At 34.6% G+C, this 22,903-nt stretch overlaps 2 protein-coding genes and 1 pseudogene across 5 annotated transcripts in view; 1 reads left to right on the top strand and 2 right to left on the bottom strand.

Annotated features, from left to right (window-relative positions):
- The first annotated feature begins 1,420 nt into the window (after positions 1-1,420).
- LOC101494314 (sucrose synthase) lies at positions 1,421-6,748 on the top strand. Of its 2 annotated transcripts, none has more exons than XM_012717924.3 (14): positions 1,421-1,549; positions 2,431-2,545; positions 2,670-2,796; positions 2,970-3,121; positions 3,213-3,405; positions 3,841-4,176; positions 4,275-4,370; positions 4,494-4,667; positions 4,779-4,895; positions 4,987-5,153; positions 5,245-5,469; positions 5,555-6,118; positions 6,227-6,365; positions 6,469-6,748. In XM_012717924.3, exons 2-14 carry the CDS (start codon positions 2,448-2,450, stop codon positions 6,499-6,501), a joined length of 2,421 nt encoding a protein of 806 aa, XP_012573378.1. In that variant the 5' UTR covers positions 1,421-1,549; positions 2,431-2,447; the 3' UTR covers positions 6,502-6,748. The 2 variants fall into 2 exon arrangements, with proteins under 2 accessions (XP_012573378.1, XP_004508035.1); XM_004507978.4 differs by having other exon boundaries at positions 1,435-1,549; positions 2,422-2,545.
- A 1,920-nt stretch (positions 6,749-8,668) lies between these two features.
- LOC101493992 (uncharacterized) overlaps positions 8,669-22,903 on the bottom strand; it is an 18,577-nt gene continuing 4,342 nt past the window's right edge. For 2 of the 3 annotated variants that reach the window (XM_004507975.3, XM_012717923.3), the window contains exons 4-11: positions 22,236-22,388; positions 21,114-21,575; positions 17,745-20,075; positions 13,772-13,950; positions 13,534-13,689; positions 11,691-11,925; positions 10,124-10,431; positions 8,669-9,653 (exon numbers count right to left, since the gene is read on the bottom strand). In XM_004507975.3, the coding sequence (XP_004508032.1) occupies positions 9,353-9,653; positions 10,124-10,431; positions 11,691-11,925; positions 13,534-13,689; positions 13,772-13,950; positions 17,745-20,075; positions 21,114-21,575; positions 22,236-22,388 (4,125 nt within the window). In that variant the 3' untranslated portion in view covers positions 8,669-9,352. Of the gene's footprint in view, positions 9,654-10,123; positions 10,432-11,690; positions 11,926-13,520; positions 13,690-13,771; positions 13,951-17,744; positions 20,076-21,113; positions 21,576-22,235; positions 22,389-22,903 lie in introns of those variants that run through there. The other variant, XM_073363851.1, reaches the window with a different exon arrangement.
- Positions 13,957-17,071, bottom strand: LOC105852454 (uncharacterized; annotated as a pseudogene).

Here is a 22,903-nt window from a genome sequence, read left to right as displayed (position 1 = left end):
ATTGTATTTGCCTTGTTTCCTCCTCCGGGATTTGTCATTTCAATGTAGCAACTTGATGTTTATAAAATAGAAATATCCATATTTATATAATTTGCAACGCCAGTTCTTGGTATTTTCGACGTTTGCATGGGGTAAATTGTCACATATAAGTCATCATCACTGGCTACTTTGTTGACTTATTTTATTTGGAGCATATTCTTTTATTAAGTATCTCTTACGGCTGCAATATATAATTAGTTATTTGCTTCTTAGTGCTGTTTATAATATTATTATCTGCACACTATATATCACTACAATCATATTACATAAATAAATTACTCAATTGTAACTAGCAAAGGGCGGGGTCAGACTAAAAATCCAATAACTAGAGTAATGTTTTTATGTAATTTTTAAATTGAGTAATGGGGTTTAGTAGGTAAGCAAAAACTAAATTAGATATAACAACAGCAAGAAAGTCTTTGCTTGTGACGAACACTATAATGCACCTGAACCATTGAAGCCATTATAGATTTTATTTTATCTTACAATAAAAGACAATTTAATTTTTTCACCAAGAAAAGTATATTGTAGACATATTTACAGACAACTATAATGATGAATGAATAAATTAATTTAACATTTTCAACGATAAAAAATATTTCAACTTCAATGAAAAAATATTATCCATATATAATTTACTTAGATCATAATATAATTGAGATTAACTAAATAGTCATTAAATAGATCAATAAATCAATCAATTGAATCCGACAATTTAGACAATTTGATAATAGATAATTAAAATATCTATTACACACACTAAAAATCTCGATCATAATTAAACCAATTTATATAAAAGAGTATTATATAAAAACTAACATGCTAAATATATTTTATCAACTTAAGTAATTAGTCTCCATCTCTTAACTAAAATATTAAAAATTTACCAAAAAAGAAATATTGAAAATTTTGATATTGTTTCCGTCAATTTTTCTTTCAATATGAAAAAAAATGACTTATATATTCTGCATTAAAGAAAGGTCTTATCCTTTATAAACGGAAAAGAGAATGGTCTTATCCAACTTGCACAAAAAGAAATTAAATTTGGCAACAAATGAAATATTACTGTTAAAAAAAAAATTCATTGCAGTAAATCTTATTCAGATAAAATTTGTACAATATAAGTATATATATCCTTACCTAAAATAAAAATTAACACGTACTTTATGTACTAGTATTGGCTAAAAGAATGCAGATTCTAGTTCAATTTCAATTTAGAAAGGAATATACTTTTAATATTCGATTAGCATTCATTAACTAAGCCAGGTAATTTATATAGGCTTGGAGAGTAAGAAAAAGATGGATAATTTATTTTTGACCTTTGGTGAATGTCTTAAATCATAAAATAATTCCCCTTAATTAATTAATTTCCACTTCAGCATGTGAAATTCCCATTCTGCTTCTCACTTCTTGTCCTATAAATTGACTTAGCCACCACTTCATTTTCCATTCATTCATTCCTTCTCTTTATACACCCCCTCTCTTTTTTGCGTTTATTCTGTTTTCATAGGTATACTATTCTTTTTTTTTTTTTTTGTTATTCTGTTTTTTTTTTTTCTTCTTCTTTGTTGTTCTGTTTCTCCCCTGTTTCTCTGTTCTGTTTACAACATCATTGCCACGTCACCATGATCTACCACCTTTGCATGTTGTTTCTTTTGTGATCACTAGATCAAACTCTATACCATAAACCTGATCTAGTTTCTCACATGAAAATGGGGTGCTGAGTTTTTAGTCTTAGTTGAATTTTACTTATAAATTTTGTTCTTTAGACTCTTTTAATGTTACTAGGAACAAGGTTCTGTCGGTATGCTGAATTATCTTAAAACTGGTTCAAGGAACATCATGCCAAAAATGCATGGCCTTGATTAAATAAAAAACATAAAACAAAAAATTAAAACTTTGTAAATAATGAGGTTTCTTTGTTGGTTTCTCATTAGTAAATAATTTTGTTTTTTAATTTTTAAGATAAACACTGGCTTATCAGGTTTTTTAAGCCTGAAACGGAAAGTTGAATTTGTTTTTATATTTTTCCGCTTAATAATGTTGTTATTTAAAATTAAAAAGATTATTACATTGCAAAAAATAAAATAAAAAAAGGAAATTATTCTCGTGCACTGTTTACGGTTGAAATCTTAGTTGAAGATTATTAATATTTTAATGGACAGGTGGTTGGTAGTGGGTTTTGAAAATTGAAATCTAATCCAGTTTTTTTTTAGAATAAAATTTCATTTTTTTTTCTTGTTTGTGACTTTGTGTTATTGACTATTAGAGACAGAGTTATTGACTATTATTGATTTAATTTTTTTTTCTTCTTCTTTTAAGCGTGTTTGTTTTTATTTTGTATTATTGTTGATCTGTTACTAACTCTGATTTTTGTTGAAGTTTTTTCAGTTTGATTTTGTGAGCCAATGGCTACGGATCGTTTGACTCGAGTTCACAGTCTCCGTGAGAGGATTGATGAAACCTTAACTGCTAATAGAAATGAAATTTTGGCCCTTCTATCAAGGTAACTCATCATCATTTTTTTTATTATAAAGTTTTAATTAAGATCATTGTTGTTTTATGTTTACACTTATTTTTAGATAGTGGGTTTTAGCTCAATTTTTTTTAAATGTTGTGGATTTTTAAAGGATTGAAGCAAAGGGAAAGGGAATCCTGCAACATCACCAAATCATTGCTGAGTTTGAGGAAATTCCTGAGGAGCCTAGACAGAAGTTGACTGATGGTGCATTTGGTGAAGTTTTGAGATCCACACAGGTAACTTTTTTTTATCAATATCTTTTTTTGAAGAAACCATGCAATAAATGCTTAATTTATTTTAGTGGAGCAAGAAACCATGCCATTTACCATAGTAGTTAAGTTATTTTGATGAAGTAATATGCAAGGTATATAATTAATAGGGTTTGTTGATTTTTGTTATAACTTTTTAGGAAGCAATAGTTTTGCCACCATGGGTTGCTCTAGCTGTTAGACCAAGGCCTGGTGTTTGGGAATATCTGAGAGTGAATGTGCATGCTCTTGTTGTTGAAGAATTGCAACCTGCTGAGTTTTTGAAATTCAAGGAAGAACTTGTTGATGGAAGGTAATAAATTAATAAACCCAATTTTATTTTTAGGGTTTTGTGATGTTACACAAATTACTATTAACTAATGCTTCTTTTACTCTTGTTGCAGTGCTAATGGAAACTTTGTGCTTGAGTTGGACTTTGAACCATTTACTGCATCTTTCCCTCGTCCCACTCTCAACAAGTCAATTGGAAATGGTGTCCAATTCCTCAACCGTCACCTTTCTGCTAAACTCTTCCATGACAAGGAGAGTTTACATCCACTTCTTGAATTCCTCAGACTTCACAGCTACAAGGGAAAGGTATCTATCTATATCTTGCTCTTGATTTAATTCTTTTTTTCTCTTGCATGGTAGTGAAATTGCTTTTTCAGGCATATTCTTTACTTAAATTGATTGACCTGTAGTTCTAAATTGTGGTTTTTAATTGCAATTGCGGTCAAAATATAGTGTTTTGATTCTGCAATTGCGTCTGCATTTTTCCACAATATGGCATGACCGCGCTCAATACCAAAGGTTATCTGACCTTGAATATCCACTTCCATGTTTGGACTATGTCTAATAACCAGATCTGAAGTACAAATGTAATATATTATTAGTAAATCTTTGTTTAAGATAATACTACATTAGTTGATTTCAACATTAATGTCTAACCACTTAATAGCATATACTTATCCAGTAGTGTTCTTGTGAGTTTACTTTGATTTTGCTGACAATGTTTTTGTTTTACATCTGTAGACATTGATGTTGAATGACAGAATTCAAAACCCCGATAGTCTTCAACATGTGCTGAGGAAAGCTGAAGAGTATCTAGCCACACTTGCTCCTGAAACACCATACTCAGAATTTGAACACAGGTTCCAAGAGATTGGATTGGAGAGAGGTTGGGGTGACACCGCCGAGCGTGTCCTCGAGTCCATTCAACTTCTCTTGGATCTTCTTGAGGCTCCTGACCCTTGCACCCTTGAGACATTCCTTGACAGAATCCCTATGGTGTTCAATGTTGTCATTCTTTCTCCTCATGGTTACTTTGCTCAAGATAATGTCTTAGGATACCCTGATACCGGTGGCCAGGTTAGTTTCACACGAAATGAAATGTTTTGGTTGTGAGAATCTCATACCGTTATACTTATCAAGTTTAACTCACAAGCTTTACTTGATCTTCGATCTAGGTTGTTTACATCTTGGATCAAGTTCGTGCCTTGGAGAATGAGATGCTCCATCGCATTAAGCAACAAGGCTTGGATATCGTCCCTCGAATTCTCATTGTAAGTCATAGTATAGTTTTATGTTTTCTATAGGTGAATGTTATAATATATTAGTTGTAACGTTCATAGTTTGAATGTTGTGTATGTATATTTCTCTAATTGGTACTTGTGATTGGAATACAGATCACTCGTCTTCTCCCTGATGCAGTTGGAACTACTTGTGGCCAACGACTTGAGAAGGTCTTTGGAACCGAGCATTGCCACATTCTTCGAGTTCCATTCAGAAACGAGAAGGGAATTGTTCGCAAGTGGATCTCACGATTCGAAGTCTGGCCATATCTAGAAACTTACACTGAGGTATAACTTTGATCTATAATCCTAACACTTTTCAAACATTTTGATGTTTATTTATTTTTTTCAATTTTATAATCTAACATTTAAGTCCAATTATATGTATTTTGTCATTAGGATGTTGCTCACGAGCTTGCCAAAGAATTGCAAGGAAAACCAGATCTGATTGTTGGAAACTACAGTGATGGAAACATTGTTGCTTCCTTGTTGGCACATAAATTAGGTGTCACTCAGGTTTGTGTCTATGAACACTTTCTAGTTATAAGTTGAAATCTTCTGTTGATTATGATATGGCCTAATGTTTTTCCTTTATCCATTATTACAGTGTACCATTGCGCATGCACTTGAGAAGACGAAATATCCCGAATCCGATATTTACTGGAAAAAATTCGAAGAGAAGTATCACTTCTCCTGCCAATTTACAGCTGATCTCTTTGCAATGAACCACACAGATTTCATCATCACAAGTACCTTCCAAGAGATTGCTGGAAGGTGTGTTATCTGTTTGTTGTTTACCTTTTTTAGCAATTTTATTTATTTGATTAACAGACTCACCGAAATTGTTGTATTATTATTTGTACAGCAAGGATACTGTTGGACAGTATGAGAGTCACACTGCCTTCACCCTTCCAGGACTCTACCGTGTTGTCCACGGTATCGATGTCTTTGATCCAAAGTTCAACATTGTGTCTCCAGGAGCTGATGAGACCATTTACTTCCCTTACACCGAAACTAGCCGAAGATTGACATCCTTCCACCCTGAAATCGAAGAGCTTCTTTATAGCACAGTCGAGAATGAAGAACACATGTGAGTTTCTCTCTACCTCTCATTTTTCTTATTCATTGTAGCATGAAACATTCATATATAATCTAATGCAATTCCATTGTGACAGATGTGTACTGAAGGACCGCAACAAGCCGATTATCTTCACCATGGCAAGGTTGGACCGTGTGAAGAACATTTCAGGACTTGTGGAATGGTACGGCAAGAACGCCAAGCTTCGTGAGTTGGTGAACCTTGTTGTTGTTGCCGGAGACAGGAGGAAGGAGTCAAAGGACTTGGAAGAGAAAGCTGAGATGAAGAAGATGTACGCCTTGATCGACACCTACAAGCTGAATGGACAATTCCGATGGATTTCGTCTCAGATGAACCGTGTTAGAAACGGAGAGCTGTACCGTGTGATCTGCGACACGAAGGGAGCTTTCGTGCAGCCTGCTGTGTATGAAGCTTTCGGTTTGACAGTTGTTGAGGCCATGGGTTGTGGTTTGCCAACATTTGCAACATTAAATGGTGGTCCTGCTGAGATTATTGTTCATGGAAAATCTGGATTTCACATTGATCCTTACCACGGCGAACGCGCCGCTGATCTCCTTGTTGAATTCTTTGAGAAGTGCAAGGTTGATCCATCTCACTGGGACAAAATCTCTCAGGGTGGTCTCAAACGTATTGAAGAGAAGTAAGCTTGCTTAACACTTTTTCAGTGTCTATTAGCTCATCAATCTATATGTTTTGGTTGTGTGAATTGTGATTAACTTGTTTTGTTTTCTTCTTTTTTGCTTTAAAGGTATACATGGCAAATTTACTCCCAGAGGCTTCTCACACTCACTGGTGTCTATGGTTTCTGGAAGCATGTGTCTAACCTTGACCGCCTTGAGAGTCGCCGTTATCTTGAGATGTTCTATGCTCTCAAATACCGCAAATTGGTAATTTTAAAATCTAATATGTCATCAAATTATATTTTAAATCATTAAAGAAAGTGTTTCTATAAAGTTACTAATGTATTTTGTGACATTTTTTTTCAATCAGGCTGAGTCGGTGCCCCTAGCTGTTGAGGAGTAAAAATATGATGCTTGAAGAGTTACATGAAGAAATGGAGGAACCGGCTTTTTATTATCTTATTTGGAGTCAGTTGTTTCTTTTGAGTTTTATAAATAATAATGTGAATGATTTTGATTTTGTTGATTAAGCTTTTTGATAAAGAGAAAAGTGAATGTATTTTTCTTTTGCATGATTTGAATGTGATTGGGAAGCTTGAATGAAGGGTGTTTTGCCCATCAATTTAATTTTAAGCCGTGCCCCTTCTTCACTTTGTTGCTGTCCATATTCTACTCCAACTTTATTTTATCAAATTATTGTTCCACCTTTTCGTCTTTATATATTATATATACAACCGATAATGAATTGGTGTAAGTGGTAAGGGATTTAGCCCTTTTAGGAGTTCAATCTCCTACTCTTGCACATCCAAAAAGATTCGATTAAGAGGAAAAAATTCAGTGTGCTCTATTGGTCACACCGCCTGGAAACTTCGTATTATATAGTAAAAAAAAATAGATAAATACCTACAACTACAAAGAAACGCTCAGTAGTAATAGTAATAAATCAAAGGATACCCACCCCTAGTGAGGGCAAAATTTGGTGTTAGAATTTAGATTCCATTGTCATTGTCAATTTTCATAGCTTAAAAGTATAATTAACCCACGAGTGCAAGGGGCCATGCAAGTCCTTTTCAACCGGGCTTATGTGTTGTTGGATCATAAATGACAAATGACATATAAGTTTGTTATAATACCAAAAAAACAAACAAATTAAACACTCAGGAGTTTTTTTGGGGCTTCTCTATTCGAAGGGTTTGTCCCTTTTAAGGTATTTCAATTAAAGCCAACAATTATCGGCAGAAAGAGAGAAAAGCCAAATAATATTGTTGGTGGTAGTAGTTCCAACTCACATTTATTCAATGAATGAAAAGAGATAAATTACCAACCTTTTTCGGTTGCTTCCTTTATACACATACAATGGAATATTTTTTTATTTTATTTTTATTTTGTTTATATCATGAAATTGGATCTAATCTTATATGTAAACAAAACTATAAAAGAAAAAAAATGACTTTTCAAGTATAAAATTATGTACTCCTTCCGGTCTTCCAATGAGTCATACATACTTTATAAAAAAAATATTTTAAAATAAATATTATTTATAATTTTTAATGCAACTTAAATTATTATCTTTTTTATACTACCATTCAATTATACAATTATTAATATGCACTGACTTTTAAAATTTCAAAACATTATTATTATATTTTATATTAACAATAATAAAAAATCGATCAATAATTAAAATGAATAGTTTAATAAAATAATATTTTATTTTTTCGGAATTATAAATTCTGAATTTTGAAAATTATCTTACTAGCTATAAACAGATAAATTTTATACGTATATATATAAGCAAATGGAGATACATTAAAGTAATATTCTTTATTGTTACTTTTAAAATGCGCGTGACTTCCATGCTGTCTTGTCTCATTTGAAGTCCTTGGCTAGCAAACAACTAAAACTGGGGCCCTGTGAGCATTAGTTCTTTCCCGGTTATCCCCATAAAGAACAAGAAATATACATTTCCGAGGATAGAAATTAGAGAGGAGAAAAAACTTCATTTTTGTAGAATTTCTAGGTGTGCTCGTGATTCCACATACACTGCAAAGATCCAAGCCACAAAAACTTTGATTGGGAGTGCGAGGTCTGCTATGCATTAATCATTCGGCATTTCAATAGGTAAATATTTGTCCGTAACTAAATGTGCATGCAACAAAATGCTGTAGGGATCTTTCTTTCTCTTCACGGATTATGTTGATTGTGAACTAAAAAATGTTTGGTATGAAATTGAACAAGGAAAAAATAATACTACAGTAACAAACATATTCATAGAAAACTTGATACATCAAATTGTAACAAACAAACAAAAACTTGAAACATTTTACCCCACATATTTCATCTGTATGTGATGCTTTTCATGATTGGTATGTGTTTATGCAAGGAAAAAGAAACGCTAAATAATAGCCTGAAACTACATTTCTGTAAATAAAAAGCCTGAAACTACATAATAAAAAAGCCTTTAACTTTGCAATAAGTGACCATGTATGTCCCTCCATGAAAGAGTTCCCAGCAAGTGGATGCTGAAAATCTTGCCACCACTAGCTAGTTGTTCCTTGGGCTAAAATAACTGAATAAGTAACATGTATTCTTATTGATTTTTAAAATATTGGAGTTACTCAGTGATTTATTGTTACAATATAACATTACATACCTTTAAAAATGGTAAACATACGTGCATGTTTGGTTTCGAGTTGAGATTATAATCACCATGATTTTATTAATCCCACTGTGAAATCAAACATGCACGTAGAAAGCAAAGGTGTAAAACAAATATGGATATGCCCACCTAGGGTCCTATACAGTATACACTATACACGTTCTGATAAATAATGACAGAACTAGTGAAACTACTTACAGATATCTACTGTATACTTGGATTGGCTGATAAAGTACAAAAACAGAACACACTATTCTATACAAATCTGTACCCTTCTACTTACAAAAAGGACCTTGTACATCATACCTTAAATCTGAAACCTATGACACATTGGTGCCTACCTCTCAACATGTCCATTTTGCATGATACTAGCAAGAACTGAAGCCTTCAATTTTCCGAAGAGTCATCTTTCTTAGTATGCCTCAATTACTATCTTCCCCATTCTTTACTCCCTAATTAACATTATAAGAAAAACTTGTACTGTGTATAGTAGAATCAAACGTCCCCCAAAGTACCAACTACTTCCAACTTTGGCATATAAAAAGCTGCATCACTAAATTTATAACTGTAATGCCCTTATCCATGAATTTGCCACTTATTCCCGAGCTTCACTTTTTTGTGAAGTCTGTCTGGGGTAGAGAATTATTGCTAATGATAAACAAAATACCAAACCAACTAAACCACTGAATGGTTGAAATGGATGAGACCCAATTATCCAAAGAGGAATGTTTCCCTTATTATTGTATGTTAAAAAACCACCCTTTTCCAAGATAAAAGTGGACGCCAACATCCCTGCACGTAGCCCGATAGTGATAGAGAGGCTGCCACCATTTCTCTGTCGGGCACCTGACAAAGACAAAGATAAAAGCCAAAGTGCGGGTATTGATTGTAGTGACCTGAAAACCCCAACAAGTATAAAATTTTAAGACGATCCATCAGGCTTAAAAATCTATTGAAATAATGACCTATTGCATGTATTGAGGAGTGTTTGAGCTCCCCAAATAATGACCTATTGCATGTATTGAGGAGTGTTGGATCAACTTTCATTGTGTGACAATCCACCAAAATAATTGTTTTTTGATATTTCTCTTCTATATATCTCATCTCAATCTCATTCTTTCACACACATCTTTTCTCTCCTTAATTTACTCTTTTAAACACTTCTTGTCTCTCAATTAATTTTTCAATTGAAATAAACAAACGTACAAGGACAAAAAGAAAGACAGAAGAAAAATAAAGAATGAGAGATTTTAACAAGATTTCTTGGGGAAAAGAAAAATAGTAAATGCAGTTAAGTGTCCTGAAAAACCCAAAGTGTAATGCATGAACAAAATAGGCTAAACATAATTCTAAAGAGAAGACAAACCTCTGCAAGAAAGAAAATGCTAGCCCTGAAATCATGATTCCATTACGATATCCAAGATCAACTGCAATTTCTTGGGGCAACCATGACCTAAAAAGCAATTCTTCCACCAATGAAATAGCACTTGCCACAACAATTCCTTGAGCAATTAGCAGACCCATTTGTCCATACAATTTTAGCCAAGCCATGGCATCTAAAGAAGGTAGAATATGAGGCCAAGAGAAACTTGCACAACCAAGAAATGCATTCACAGCATGAATTGAAAAAATGAAGACGACTCCACAGACCAAGCCTTTCAAATATTCAATTAACTGCATCAAGGATCATAAATTAGCTTCTCTTTCATGAATCAAGACAGTTAGTGCTGGAGAATAATATACTCCATAAATATTTCATATTTTCCTGCAGCTACCATCAAACATCCCCAAAGAAAACAAAGAACATACCAAATTAACCATGATGCAATTGAAGCCAGTAAGTCCAGATCATATTTATACCTAATACACAATACTCTTTTGTACAGGTAGCGATTTGTAGTACTTGTACATTGCTTGGTCAAATACGTTGTATATTATGTGTATACTTGATATGCTACTTGAGTATGTAATACAATTGGAAATATTAATTGGCATGCTATCAATATCAATTATTCAAAAAATCTTGGACAATATATCACATTATTTGTCGTTTAAGGTAAAACAAACATCTTAAAAAAATTATTAATTATATTAATTTCCATGGTAAAATAATTATTTTTGCATAAAATACCATTAATTATTAATCAAGGACTCATCTTTAAACTGTACAGTCTACTCATCTACAGAAGAATGTAAAATAATACATCGAGTGGAATGACTGAAATTATTGTAGTAGGACTAATTATTACATCCCTCCGTCTTATTATTAGTGTTGTGTTTGGAATATTTCACTGTCTCAAGTTATTTGTCTCAACTTAAGAATACCAAGACAAAATTTATTATTTTTCCAACAAAACCCTTATTTAAATACCATATCTATATAACTACTCTACTATTACTACGATTTTCAAGTACTATAATTAATATAATGTTTTACTTTTCCATTTCATTAGGATGTTTTAGTCTTAACACATTATTTTACAAACAGAAATCCTTATACTAACTGTTTTCTTAAGAAGTGTGTATTACCTTAAATGACACTTAAAAAAATTAAGACGGAGGGAGTATTGGTCGGTTGAGATAATAATAAATTAGGGCATTACTGAAGAAAAATATCAATACCTTCATGATCTTCCAACGTGACATAATTTAAGACTAGTCACTTTTTCAAATGTGATGGAGGATGCAATACATATTATAAATATAAATTAATAATATTTTTAAGTTTTACGGGGGCTTCTACCTTTATTTTATTTTTTTATGTACTGCATTTATTGTCATTTTTCTCCTCCCAACAAGTTGAGAAACTTCAAAGCACCATTTCTCACTTCAACAACTTAAAGAAAAAAGATAGTATTACAGTGACAACCTTAAAGAATTATATCCAAAATAATCTCCATTATACTCTACTGAAACTATTATCAAAGCTTTACCTTTTGTGCCGATGTCAAGTCCAGCCCATACTGTTCAAATGCATTTTCATATCCATGGATTCTTTTCCCCCATATCTTAACAAGTATCATTGTAGCAGAGTACAGGCCAATAATGCAGGCAAACTCGGCTACTTTGGAAGGATTATTTGTTGTCCAACCCTGAACAATTGTAGGAAGCAATGGAATAGCAACAGGAGACCATAGAACAAGGATCATGCCAACAAACCCAAATATCCTAGAGGAGAAAAACAGTGCAGTTTGAGAAGATGTAATTCACACACTAGATATAACAACATGTGCATATATGATAAGAGAAAACCATCATTAAGTGTCAAAAAAGGAATATCTAGAGTAATAAATTCAGGCCTTCATTTTATGATCCCACATACATACCTGCCAGAATTCCAGTGACAGGCCATCCACTATTTAATGATATTAACCAATCCAACAGTTGAATTCAATGTTTTACAAAGTAGATAAAGCATATAAAATTTCATGCAAATAAAAAATTACTTCCTCCATTCTTTATAAGTATCTTTTTTCTTTAAATTTGTTTTTTATTTATCGTTTTCAAAGTTCAAAGTAGTACTAAAAATTGCTGTGTCAAAATTATCCATAACTATTTATAGCAGAAAGAAATAAGTGGATTGGGATAATAAATAGTTAAGGTACTATAGAAAAAGATAAATAATTTCATCAAAAGTAGCAAAATTTAATGGTTTACTTGGTATGTGTAAACAACCTTAAAACGAAAATGAACAAGGAACAAAGGTAGTAACTTCACATATAAATTTCATGTAAATAAAAAATTAGTTTCAAATATAAGCAAATTTGACTATTTTCATTCCCTTAATAATGTCATTCCTAAAATACCTCTCAATTAATATAAATTTTATTTTTCTAATAACAATGTTATTTCTATGAAACAAATTCTCATAAAGTGGATTATTGAAAATACACTTAATTTTTTTATGATACGAAGAAGATTAATTGCACTCAATTAATTTCTTAATAAGTGCGAAGTTTGTTATTTTTGCTTATAATCAAGACCGGAGGGAGTATTATGTTCACAAAAGTAAATGTCCATTATATTAGATAACAACCCACAATTTTCTAATTTTTTTGAAATTGATTAATTATATTCATATAACCAATTAACTGAAAAAGTTCAATTATATTGCACAACGAGACCACTCATGATTAACCCCAAAAGAGGCGTAATAGAAGCCTTGAATTTTACTCCTTCCGTCGCTATTAAGTGTCACTTTAGATTTTTACATATAGATTAAGAAAAATTGTAAATGAATGAAAGAGAGTAACAATTTTACAAAATTATCCTTATTGATTATTGGGTGCTAACCATTGTTAGAAATATACAGTGGAGTATAATTAATTTGGGAGTGATGCACAAAGTATTAGTTTAAGGATATAATTGAAACGTTACATTGAAAATATAAAGTGACACTTATTTTATGATATTTTTCTTTTGCTAATGTGACACTTAATATATATTTATTATTTAAGAAGAATTGTGGAATTGAAGAAGTATTTAATATAGTCTTCCTATCACAATCTGAGTTGTGCTCTTGCAGCACTTCTGATAGCAGAATAAACAGATTTGCTAAACTAAAGAGAAGTCAATAGATTTCCCAAAATCATAGTTTTTCAAACTTAATATTGTCAAGTCTGAACTGGAAGCCTAAACTAGCAAATGATTATGATAAACGTGGCTAAATTAACACAATTTCTATTTTCTACCAGGTAATTCCAAAATGGAAAGGGCAGAACCAGCAGTAGTGCAAGAAAACAGAAAATGGAATGAACATTCACCGGTTGAAGTTACCTCTGTAACAATGGACGCTCAGAAAAATGCAAGACTGAGATGATCCTGTCTGTCAAACTCATTGCACCACGTATACCACCCCATAGCAAAGCAAATTTTCCAACTAACCTCAACATGCCACCTCTCTGTCCTAAATCAGCTAGCATCGTAACCAGTCTGTTGAGGAAGGGAAGCTGCGTGTCAAATTATTGAGACAGGAAAAAGACAGTGGCATATAGTGGTAAATATGTGTTCTGACCTTTCTTGATCCACTTCACCACCTTTTTTGGTCGGTACAACTGGACCAGCAACTGACATGGCTTTCTCAGCAAGGCTTGTGATTATGTTAGTCTGTTTCTCAGAGACTTCCTCATGTTCTTCTGGCTTGCAATCTTTCATTTTCGAGCTTTCAGAAGCTTCGTTTCCTCCTTGTGAATCCTAGAACAGAGCAATTTAAGTAAAAAAAAAAACCAGATACTTCTCTTTACTAGTAACTGGCTGTTAAATTTTGAAGTAGCAAATTGGTATTTCTCCCATCTTTCCGATCTTTCTTCTCATTTACACAACTTAAGTTAGTTGAATATAAAGTTGATTCTTTCAATTTTTAATAATTGATAGAGAAAAAATCATAAATCAGAACAATTTAGTAAAGTGTAAATTGAGTATATGAAAGGGTCATGTTGAAGTTGTGGGATTTTAGAGAAAAGGAGGAGAGGAAATAATAAGGGTTTGAATATTATTGACAATAGCTTTATGCTAACTTGATTACAAAAGACTCGATATTAATATTTATTTATATAGAAACATAGACTCAGTCCTAAATCAGAAATAAATCATAAATTCATAATAATAATAATGAGAGATATTCTAAGATATCTCTATGATTATAAATTGATCATAGGAAATAACTCAAGATACTCTAATATAATATAATAGATATTATAAAATATTTTCTAATATTCTAACACTCCCCCTCAAGCTAAAGCTTACTAAGCTTTAGCTTGCTACAACAAAACAATGTTTTGCTCCACAAAATAAAAAAAAAGATGGAGAGGCAACTCAGGGATGCATGTGAAGTCGGAGAAAATTGTTATAAATATAGCCTAGTCAGATAGCCTAATTGATCATCAGCTTGAGAGAAATTCATGGCAAGCAATTGAACAAAGCAAGCTCCGTTCTTCTAAAAAACTGCATTTGGAAGCTTCAAACCAATATTAATAGAGGCTTAAAATATTTAAACTTGAATCTGCTTCAACGAGAGAGAGGTGTACTTCAAGGAGAGAAAGACAAGGCCAGTGCATCAGAGAAAAATTGCCAAGATAAAGTAAGTCATGAAAATAAAAGACACCGTTAGAATAACCACCAACGGAATAAGTCATCACTAATATAATTCATATGTAGAAAAAGAGACACCACCGAAATGATCGTCGGTGGGAATATAAGCCACTATTATAATCTATTAATAATAACTAAATTGCATGACAAACACCGAAGAAGACGCAGTGCGACTCTAACGAAAGGAAGTCGTGATCGATCAATAGAATAAGAAAATGCGTCCAAAACAGAAGAGATAACGGCTGTTTGAACAATGACACATATTTTCGTTGATCAAAATTGAAGGACAGATCCGGAACAATCGAAGAGAGAATAATCATGCACCAAGAAGAATCCCATCAATTGAATTGCAAATCTTCCAAACTTGTCAACTAAGAACCCACTCATAAGGGCTACAACAGGTGCCACGACAAAGGCTGGAGAGTTTCCTCCACCAAAAATATGATCCCACGGTCTACTTCGCAAGGACATGACAATCTGTGGGACCACTATTCTCAGAATCAGGACACCCATTAATAATAACCATTGGCCAAGTCCCAAATCAAGGCATATGGAACACTATAATTGATTTCCAGTGGAAACCCAGGAATGGTAAAGATTGCTAGCATTGCGACCATAATGCCTATTAATGGTGGTAGACCTTTACCTACACAGGCAATGCTATTTGCCACATAGGTTAATACTAACATTGCAAGTAAGCAAATAGTCATCAAGATATATGAGATTCCCCACACAAAACCAGCCCCCCCGCTTCCTGCATAGCCTTTCCATAAGCAGTGATGTTACTCTAAGAACAACTGAGTTAAGCAACAAACCAAGTGCTCCCATTCTAACTCCAGTATCATAAATAAGGCCTCCATTTGGATCACCACTAACTTTCTTGATCCATCCAGTCAATATCAAAGTGAATAAATAAGAACCATTCAATCCATGTCAGAACAGTTACAGACAGTACAATCCATATAGGAAATGAAAAATATTTAAGTGTCCCACACAATTCCCACATGAAAGCTTCTTCCGCACTACTTGTCCCTTCTCCGGCATGCACTGCCCTACTTGAACTTAGAGGCACTTCATGAGCAGACACAAGGCTGAGGTACATTGTGACCGCAATTAAAGCAACGTCAAGAAAGAAAGCTGACTTGAGATTTGCAAAACTAATAGAGCATGCAGGGGTAGGTGTGAAAGTAAAAATGTTGTACCAACCACTGTATGCCCCAGTTGCATAGCCAAGAATGTTACCAATGGCCATAAACAAGGAGAAGTAAGCATTTGCAACACGTGTCCTCTGAGCATCAAGAATATCAAGCGACCATTGACAATTCCTCAACAAAAAACTACCAATGTTATAAATCATTGCATTCCAACCATGCATCACAAAATTATGATCTTTATACCTCTCCCATGGAACTTCAAAAGTCATATCAGTAAACATAGCATCACTATCCATCCACCGTAGAAACTCAATTTCAGGATGAGATAACAAAAGTTTCCTAATCAGAGGAAGCTTAGCCCAAAAACCAGCCATCTCAGCATCAAGAAGAGCCATGTTATAGAGAATTTTAATTCCATGAAGCCTACAATAATCAATCTTGTTTTTAATCGATTTCAACAAATAATGATTACCAACGGGATTCTCACACGGTTTTGGCAAAGAACCAGTAACAAGAAGAACATGTGGTTTATTCGGTCTAGTAAAATTAGGGTAATCATGGTTATTCTTTTTCAAAGCCATTCAGATCGTTGTTCATCCCAATCGGAGATTTTGGTCCAAGCGTGTAAGGCGTTTTTTGATCACGCTTTTCATCATCACCACCTTCGTCAACGAGGATCTTCGAAATATCGAAAGCTCCGTAATTGTTGTTGTTATTGCTGTGTGAGGATTGAACTTCTTCGAGGATGTGGTGAGGCTCCATGCGCCGGCTACGTGAATAGGGTTGTTGACGGATCTCATTGAGGTCTTGTTCGGGAGTACCGAGTTTGCCAGCGCTGATTGTGCCGCGGAGGACGACGACGGTGAGGGAACCACGACGGCAGGCGCACTGGTTGTGTAGATTGGGAGATTCCGCACACAATGGAAGTGGTTGTGTCGGAAAACTTTTCTAGCAGCGACAGCAGACAGCAATAAATGGCGGCGGCGGCGGCAGTAGACGGCGGCGGTGGCAGATTAGCATGAGAGATTAACAGCGTGTGTGACGGTTTTTGGCGACGCGCTTTCAGGCATGACCTGATCTGGAGATGACGACACTGTTCGCAGGAAAATTTTCTAGTAATAGTGGCAGCAGTATAGAGGTGGGATCGTTCAAGGAGGATCAAAATAGGCTCTGATACCATGTCGAAGTTGTGGGATTTTAGAAAAAAGGATGAGAGAAAATAATAAGGGTTTGAATATTATCGACAATAGCTTTATGCTAACTTGATTACAAAAGACTCAATACTAATATCTATTTATAAAGAAACATAGACTCAATCCTAAATCAGGAATAAATCATAATAATAATGAAAGATATTCTAAGATATCTCTATGATTATAAATTGATCATAAGAAATAACTCAAGATACTCTAATATAATATAATAGATATTATAAGATATTTTCTAATATTCTAACAGGTCATAACAACAGAAAACTAAATAATGAGCGAACAACCACACAATTGAATAGATTGCAATTGAGATAATATGTGAGGAACTAGACAATAGACATGTTAAGGTAATTTTTAATTCAAGTTTTCTGAAGAAAAAGCCAATGGACCCTGACATACATAAGCATCATACCTATATCTAGAAAGCGGTTAAACAAACAAAATGACAAAATACATTTGACCCCCTTATTGCACAGAGTTATTAACTGTCCATCAAGAGCACTGAAAGCATACAAAGAGACTGAAACAATACCTTCTGTTGCATGAGTAACGCAGAAGCCCCAATAGCAGCTGTAACAGCACCAACCATGACAGTATTTTTGCTTGCATCTTCCAATACCTTTTCTACAAGCTCTTTCTTGACGGGATGGTCCAAACTGATTTTCTCATCAGGTACTTGATCTGCCTCTGTTGCACTAACAAAGACATAATTCTTTTCGCCAGGTTTCCCCCCATCATCATGGACCAAAGATCTACTCCGACCATTTTCTAAACGTGGAGCTACATTAAAATACTTCCTCAAGGCAGCTAAGATAGATCCAACAATAACACCAACAGGCATCACTTTTCTTAGGAAGGTTGTTTGCTGAACAGAGGATGAAATAGCCCTAATGATATGCTCCCCGTCAAGAGTGGCAACTTTTCCTACAGAGCCCTCAACATCGTGACCTTGACTTTGAGAATATAGTAGGTTCCCGTTGCTAGTTACGACAGCCAGTGAAACTGCATTTGCCACGTGTTCTAGATCTCGAGTAAGCTTTGGTTTCATTTTCATCATTTCCACCGCATTCAGCTTGCGACCAACTTCTAACTTCAAAGAATCTAGTACTTTGTTTTTCACAAACTGGATTGACTCTTCGGACCTCTCATCACCAGCATGAATCATTTTGTTCCCAGTGTCTGTAGTAATGTACTCTCTAACCAGTTCTTGTTGGTTTTCAGTATCTAATATCACATATGGTGGTTCAATACACTGTTTTTCATTCAAAGATTTTGCAGATGTGTGGGCCTTCATCTTGCTCCCAGCCCCATCATAAATTTCAGCATTAGCTGAAGCAATTTCCATACTTTGTGGTTGTTGTTCAAGGAGTTTCCATTGACCTTCTTCTGGGAAATAGTCAAGAAATAATGCAGTTGTTGTGTTTAAATCAAGTGACTTGGTAGGAATATCTGAAACAAGATATTTCCGGAGGTATTTATTGTACGGAGAGTTCCCAATCCCATAGGAACCTGCGACTATGAACTCTGGCATCTTATTTAAATGTCTGTGTCTATCCCATTCATCAACGAGAAATCTTTTGTCAATCAGTTGACTATTTGTGTTGCTTGCCTTCTTAACTGGGTGATCATTAGAGTAACCATTTTGAGAATCACATACACCGCTTCCATTACTTATGCTGAGCTTTTTTAGTTGTTCTTCCGTATGACAAGGATCATTCCTCAAGGACATGCCATCATGGTGATCATCTACAGAAGGATTGCCAGATGTGTTGGAATCATTGTTTTGGCCATTACTTTTTTGTTGTTCTTCTAACTTGTGTTCAACATCTTTTCCATTATTGACTCCAGCTTCATTGTCTGAGCTCTTCTCAATCTCAGATAGCATATTTTCTATCACGCCAAAAACACTATTAACGGCCACTTGGGTGGAATCATCCATCCCTGTTAAGGCATCAAATGCTTGAGAGACGCTGAAGCCAGGGGCACCAGACTCTGAATTGGAAGAGTTAGGTTGTGGTGAAATTTGCTGCTGCATATTCTTGATATCTTTATTCTCATTACCGTTATCTTCCCTTTCTACTGTTTGGTGCTCAGAGGACATAGGAGGAGGAGGAGGCTCTTCTTTTGCATCAGTTGATGCTGTTTTCTTTTGATCACTAGACAAATTTTTCTGGTCAGCCTTCGGGATATTATTTTTCTCTGTGTCTGGTTGAGCTATTCCACTGTTTTGGCTTTCCTGTTCAGTAACAGCTGCTACTTCGGAGCCACCTGCTTCATCAGGATGGTTGGTAATAGCTTCTGCCTCAGAACCACCTGCCCCATCAGGATGGTTGGGAGTATGTGATTTAGGATCCGTTTCTAATCCCTTCTCGCTATGATCCATATCAGGAACACGTCCTTTTAAATCCTCGTTCATATCATTATTGTCTTTGGACTCACCAGTTTCTTTCCTAGAAGAAACGGAGGAACCAACTTCGTTGTTTGATTCTTGAGATGGAGCTAAACTTGTAGAATGTTTCTCCTCTAGAATAACTTCTGTTTCTGTTCCTTCTGCAGGCTCACCCATGCCGCTGGGAAGGTTACCAGAGTCATCTGTAGAACTACCAATATTTTCCATCTGATCTGAAGAGGACTGATCTTCCCTAACTTCTGCACTCGATGCTCCTGTTAATTTTTCTTGGTTCTTTTGACCTGGTGAATTAGGAGACTGAGCAATACCAAGAATTTTATCAAACTTCAAGTCAGAGCCCCGTGCATGCAAAATTCCAGTAACAGAATCTTTTAACTTTCCACGAACATCTTCTGGAACAGCATCTTCCAAAGCTTTCATGAGTGTCTCTCCCTGACCCACAGCAGTTAATACCTGAAAATTTATTACAAGTCTAACTGCAATTACAAGATTTTAACACTAACCTGGAATTTAGATAAACTGTTAAAATCACACGGTATTAAAAAAAGTACAGATCAGGTGACCCTGTGCCAAAAATGAGGATAACTACAGACAAATTATTCTGATAAAACGTCCAGTCACTGAGAACATGCATGAAACAAATTAACCAACTTGTCTAAAACTATCTCTGTTATGTATAAAAGAACCGTTGAGTATGAGATACATCATACATGAATGAAGTTTTTTTCTTTGCCTTAAAACCTTTATCTGTAAGGTTACATAAACTAAGACTGGGAGTAATTATCTTCAAACACATGATGAATGTTCAGACATCTATTGCAATTATCTTCAAACAGATGATGAATGTTCAGACATCTATTGCAATTATCATAAAAATATATATATATATATATAAGATCTATAGTCCTCACAACCTCCCCCACGACCATGCCCCTAATGGTGTCAATTCCCACCCAAACATGAGGATCCCCTCAGGGACGAAGAAAAATTCCCTTGAAGGCACTATGGAGATGAGGATCACACCCCCACCCCGTCTAGTCTCTGTCCCTAATAAAATTACAATAAATTCCTTATAAACATGTGTATGTATATATTATAAATATAGTTTAGTATTATTTTTATTAAGTTAAAATAATGCTTTTTTTACTCATACATTTTTTTATTCCAATTTTATTGAATTTTAGTTAGTTATTTACTTTTTTTTTGTGAACTATGGAATTTCCGAGGGGATGGGAATGGGGGAGAAAAACTCCCCGAGATGGTAAATGGGGACAGAGAGTAGTATGGAGGATAAGGACGAGAAGCGGGAGAGTACACCCCACCCCGTTGACATCCCTACATGCCCCACATACATCTCATAAAGGTCAAATCTGTATGCTCACCCTCTCTCTTTTTCTATTAGCAGGAAAGATTATAAAATCAATGTAAGACAACTAAAACAACCTCCAAACACAGAAATGACACCTGATAATAGAAAACTTTATGCTGTACCTTTTTCTTCTGTTCTTCTGTTAGAGTACCAGGCATAGTAACATCAAGCATATTTGTTACTACTTGGGCTGTCTGCAGAACATGCTGTTCAGTATCCACTGATGCAACATTCTCCTCTCCAATGAAATCCCTATCAGTGGAGCTAGTCTGCTGTAATGGGCCATTTGTTATCTCTAAGCTCATATCTCCCTGCTCAAAGTTCCGTTGTAGATCTTGTTGAGGGCTATAGTGGAGGCTAGCATCATTCTTACTTTCTTCAAGCAAATCTTTAGTAGGGTCAATAGAGTATCCATTCAATGCATCTGACCGAGTAAATTCCAACAATTTTCCAATTTTTGGACTCTTATCTGACCTAACTTCCTCAGCAAGAGTTAATCCTTTAGAGGGATTTATGGTAACATCTATATCTGTCAAAAGAGGATGACGGCCCTTTAAGAGTCCCAGCTCGACTGCTGCGAGCCACTGCATATGCATACCAAAATAGCACATGTAAAATAATCTCAAACCTCACAAAATTCTACAGAAGAAATTATCCATTAATATCCAAGTACACATTGAGATATCCCTTAAATAGTGAAGTTAGGGTTAGGAAGAGAGAGAGACAGTTCTCTTCATTAGTTGTTTCATATGTTTCTACATAAACTATATATCTCATCTCTTAAACGGGTTAAAAATATAAAAATAAATCATTTATGCTACAGTCATTTAAAAGATATCTAGCAATTTAATTCTAGTAACAAGCAAGTTTGCCACTTTTGGAGACCCTTCCCATGCAAGCTGATGGTCACGGGCTCAAAATCCCCGATGTGCAGCATTTCTTGTACTGAAATGTGTGGTGCTATTCCACTGGATCAAATTATTAAGAGCTGAGCCAGTCAGGTCACTAAAACACGAAATTTTCAGTTTGTTCTTAACCCAACAGGTTCTGTTGACTTGACTGGTTCAGTATAACCCAACCTTCGGCTGGCTTGCTGGTAAATCAGCCAAGTCCAGTCTTGTTTTCAGAATCTATAAATCAAATATAGTCTTTACCTAGGAAAAGATTTTCCAAACTTGAAATTCCAACTTGAAGAATGTTACATAAACAAAATGATATATTCATCCATGACTAGAGATAGCTACCTCGACCGTTACTAGCTGGCACCATGATAAAGCAGACGTGTCAGCTTTCATAACTCTTGATGGTAAACAAGAACATAGGAGCAGGCTTGTGAACGGATTTTCTGCAATCAGATTCCGCGGAACTGAGAATACTGGAACCATCCCATTATCACTCTGATAAAAAAAAATACCGACAATCAGACTCTTGACATTTTATGCATTTCCATACATTCATATATGTGTATTAATAATTAGAAAATAACAAATAATTCAAAAAATTGCTACTTCTAATGAAAATTGATAAACCAAAACGCGTTATATATATCTTCTCCATGTTATAGATAAACTGAAATATGTCATGAACTGAGATTTGTCGATGATTTGCTTTGTAGGGTCTGATTGATTCAACGGAGAGGATAGATATTAATGGAGGTAAGGAAAAATGAGGGAAGTAGGGGTGGGGGTGAGTTTTATATGTGTGTTGTGTTTGGGTCGATGAGGGGAGAAGAGGGATTTTAATGGAGGGGAAGTGTAAATTTACCTTTTTACCCTTCTAATATTTAATTTCACATTACATTGAAGAATATTTGAGTCCAAATTTTTAACAAATATTATCTCCCCTTCAAATCCCTTCACCATTGGAGGGGAACTAAAATTGACTCGGAAGGGATTTTGTTCCCTTCTCTTTC

This window comes from Cicer arietinum, chromosome 7, assembly GCF_000331145.2.
Source record: "Cicer arietinum cultivar CDC Frontier isolate Library 1 chromosome 7, Cicar.CDCFrontier_v2.0, whole genome shotgun sequence".
Classification (NCBI taxonomy): domain Eukaryota; kingdom Viridiplantae; phylum Streptophyta; class Magnoliopsida; order Fabales; family Fabaceae; genus Cicer; species Cicer arietinum.
The sequence above is the reverse complement of the archived record's forward strand: the minus strand, read 5'-3'. Positions and strand labels throughout refer to the sequence as shown.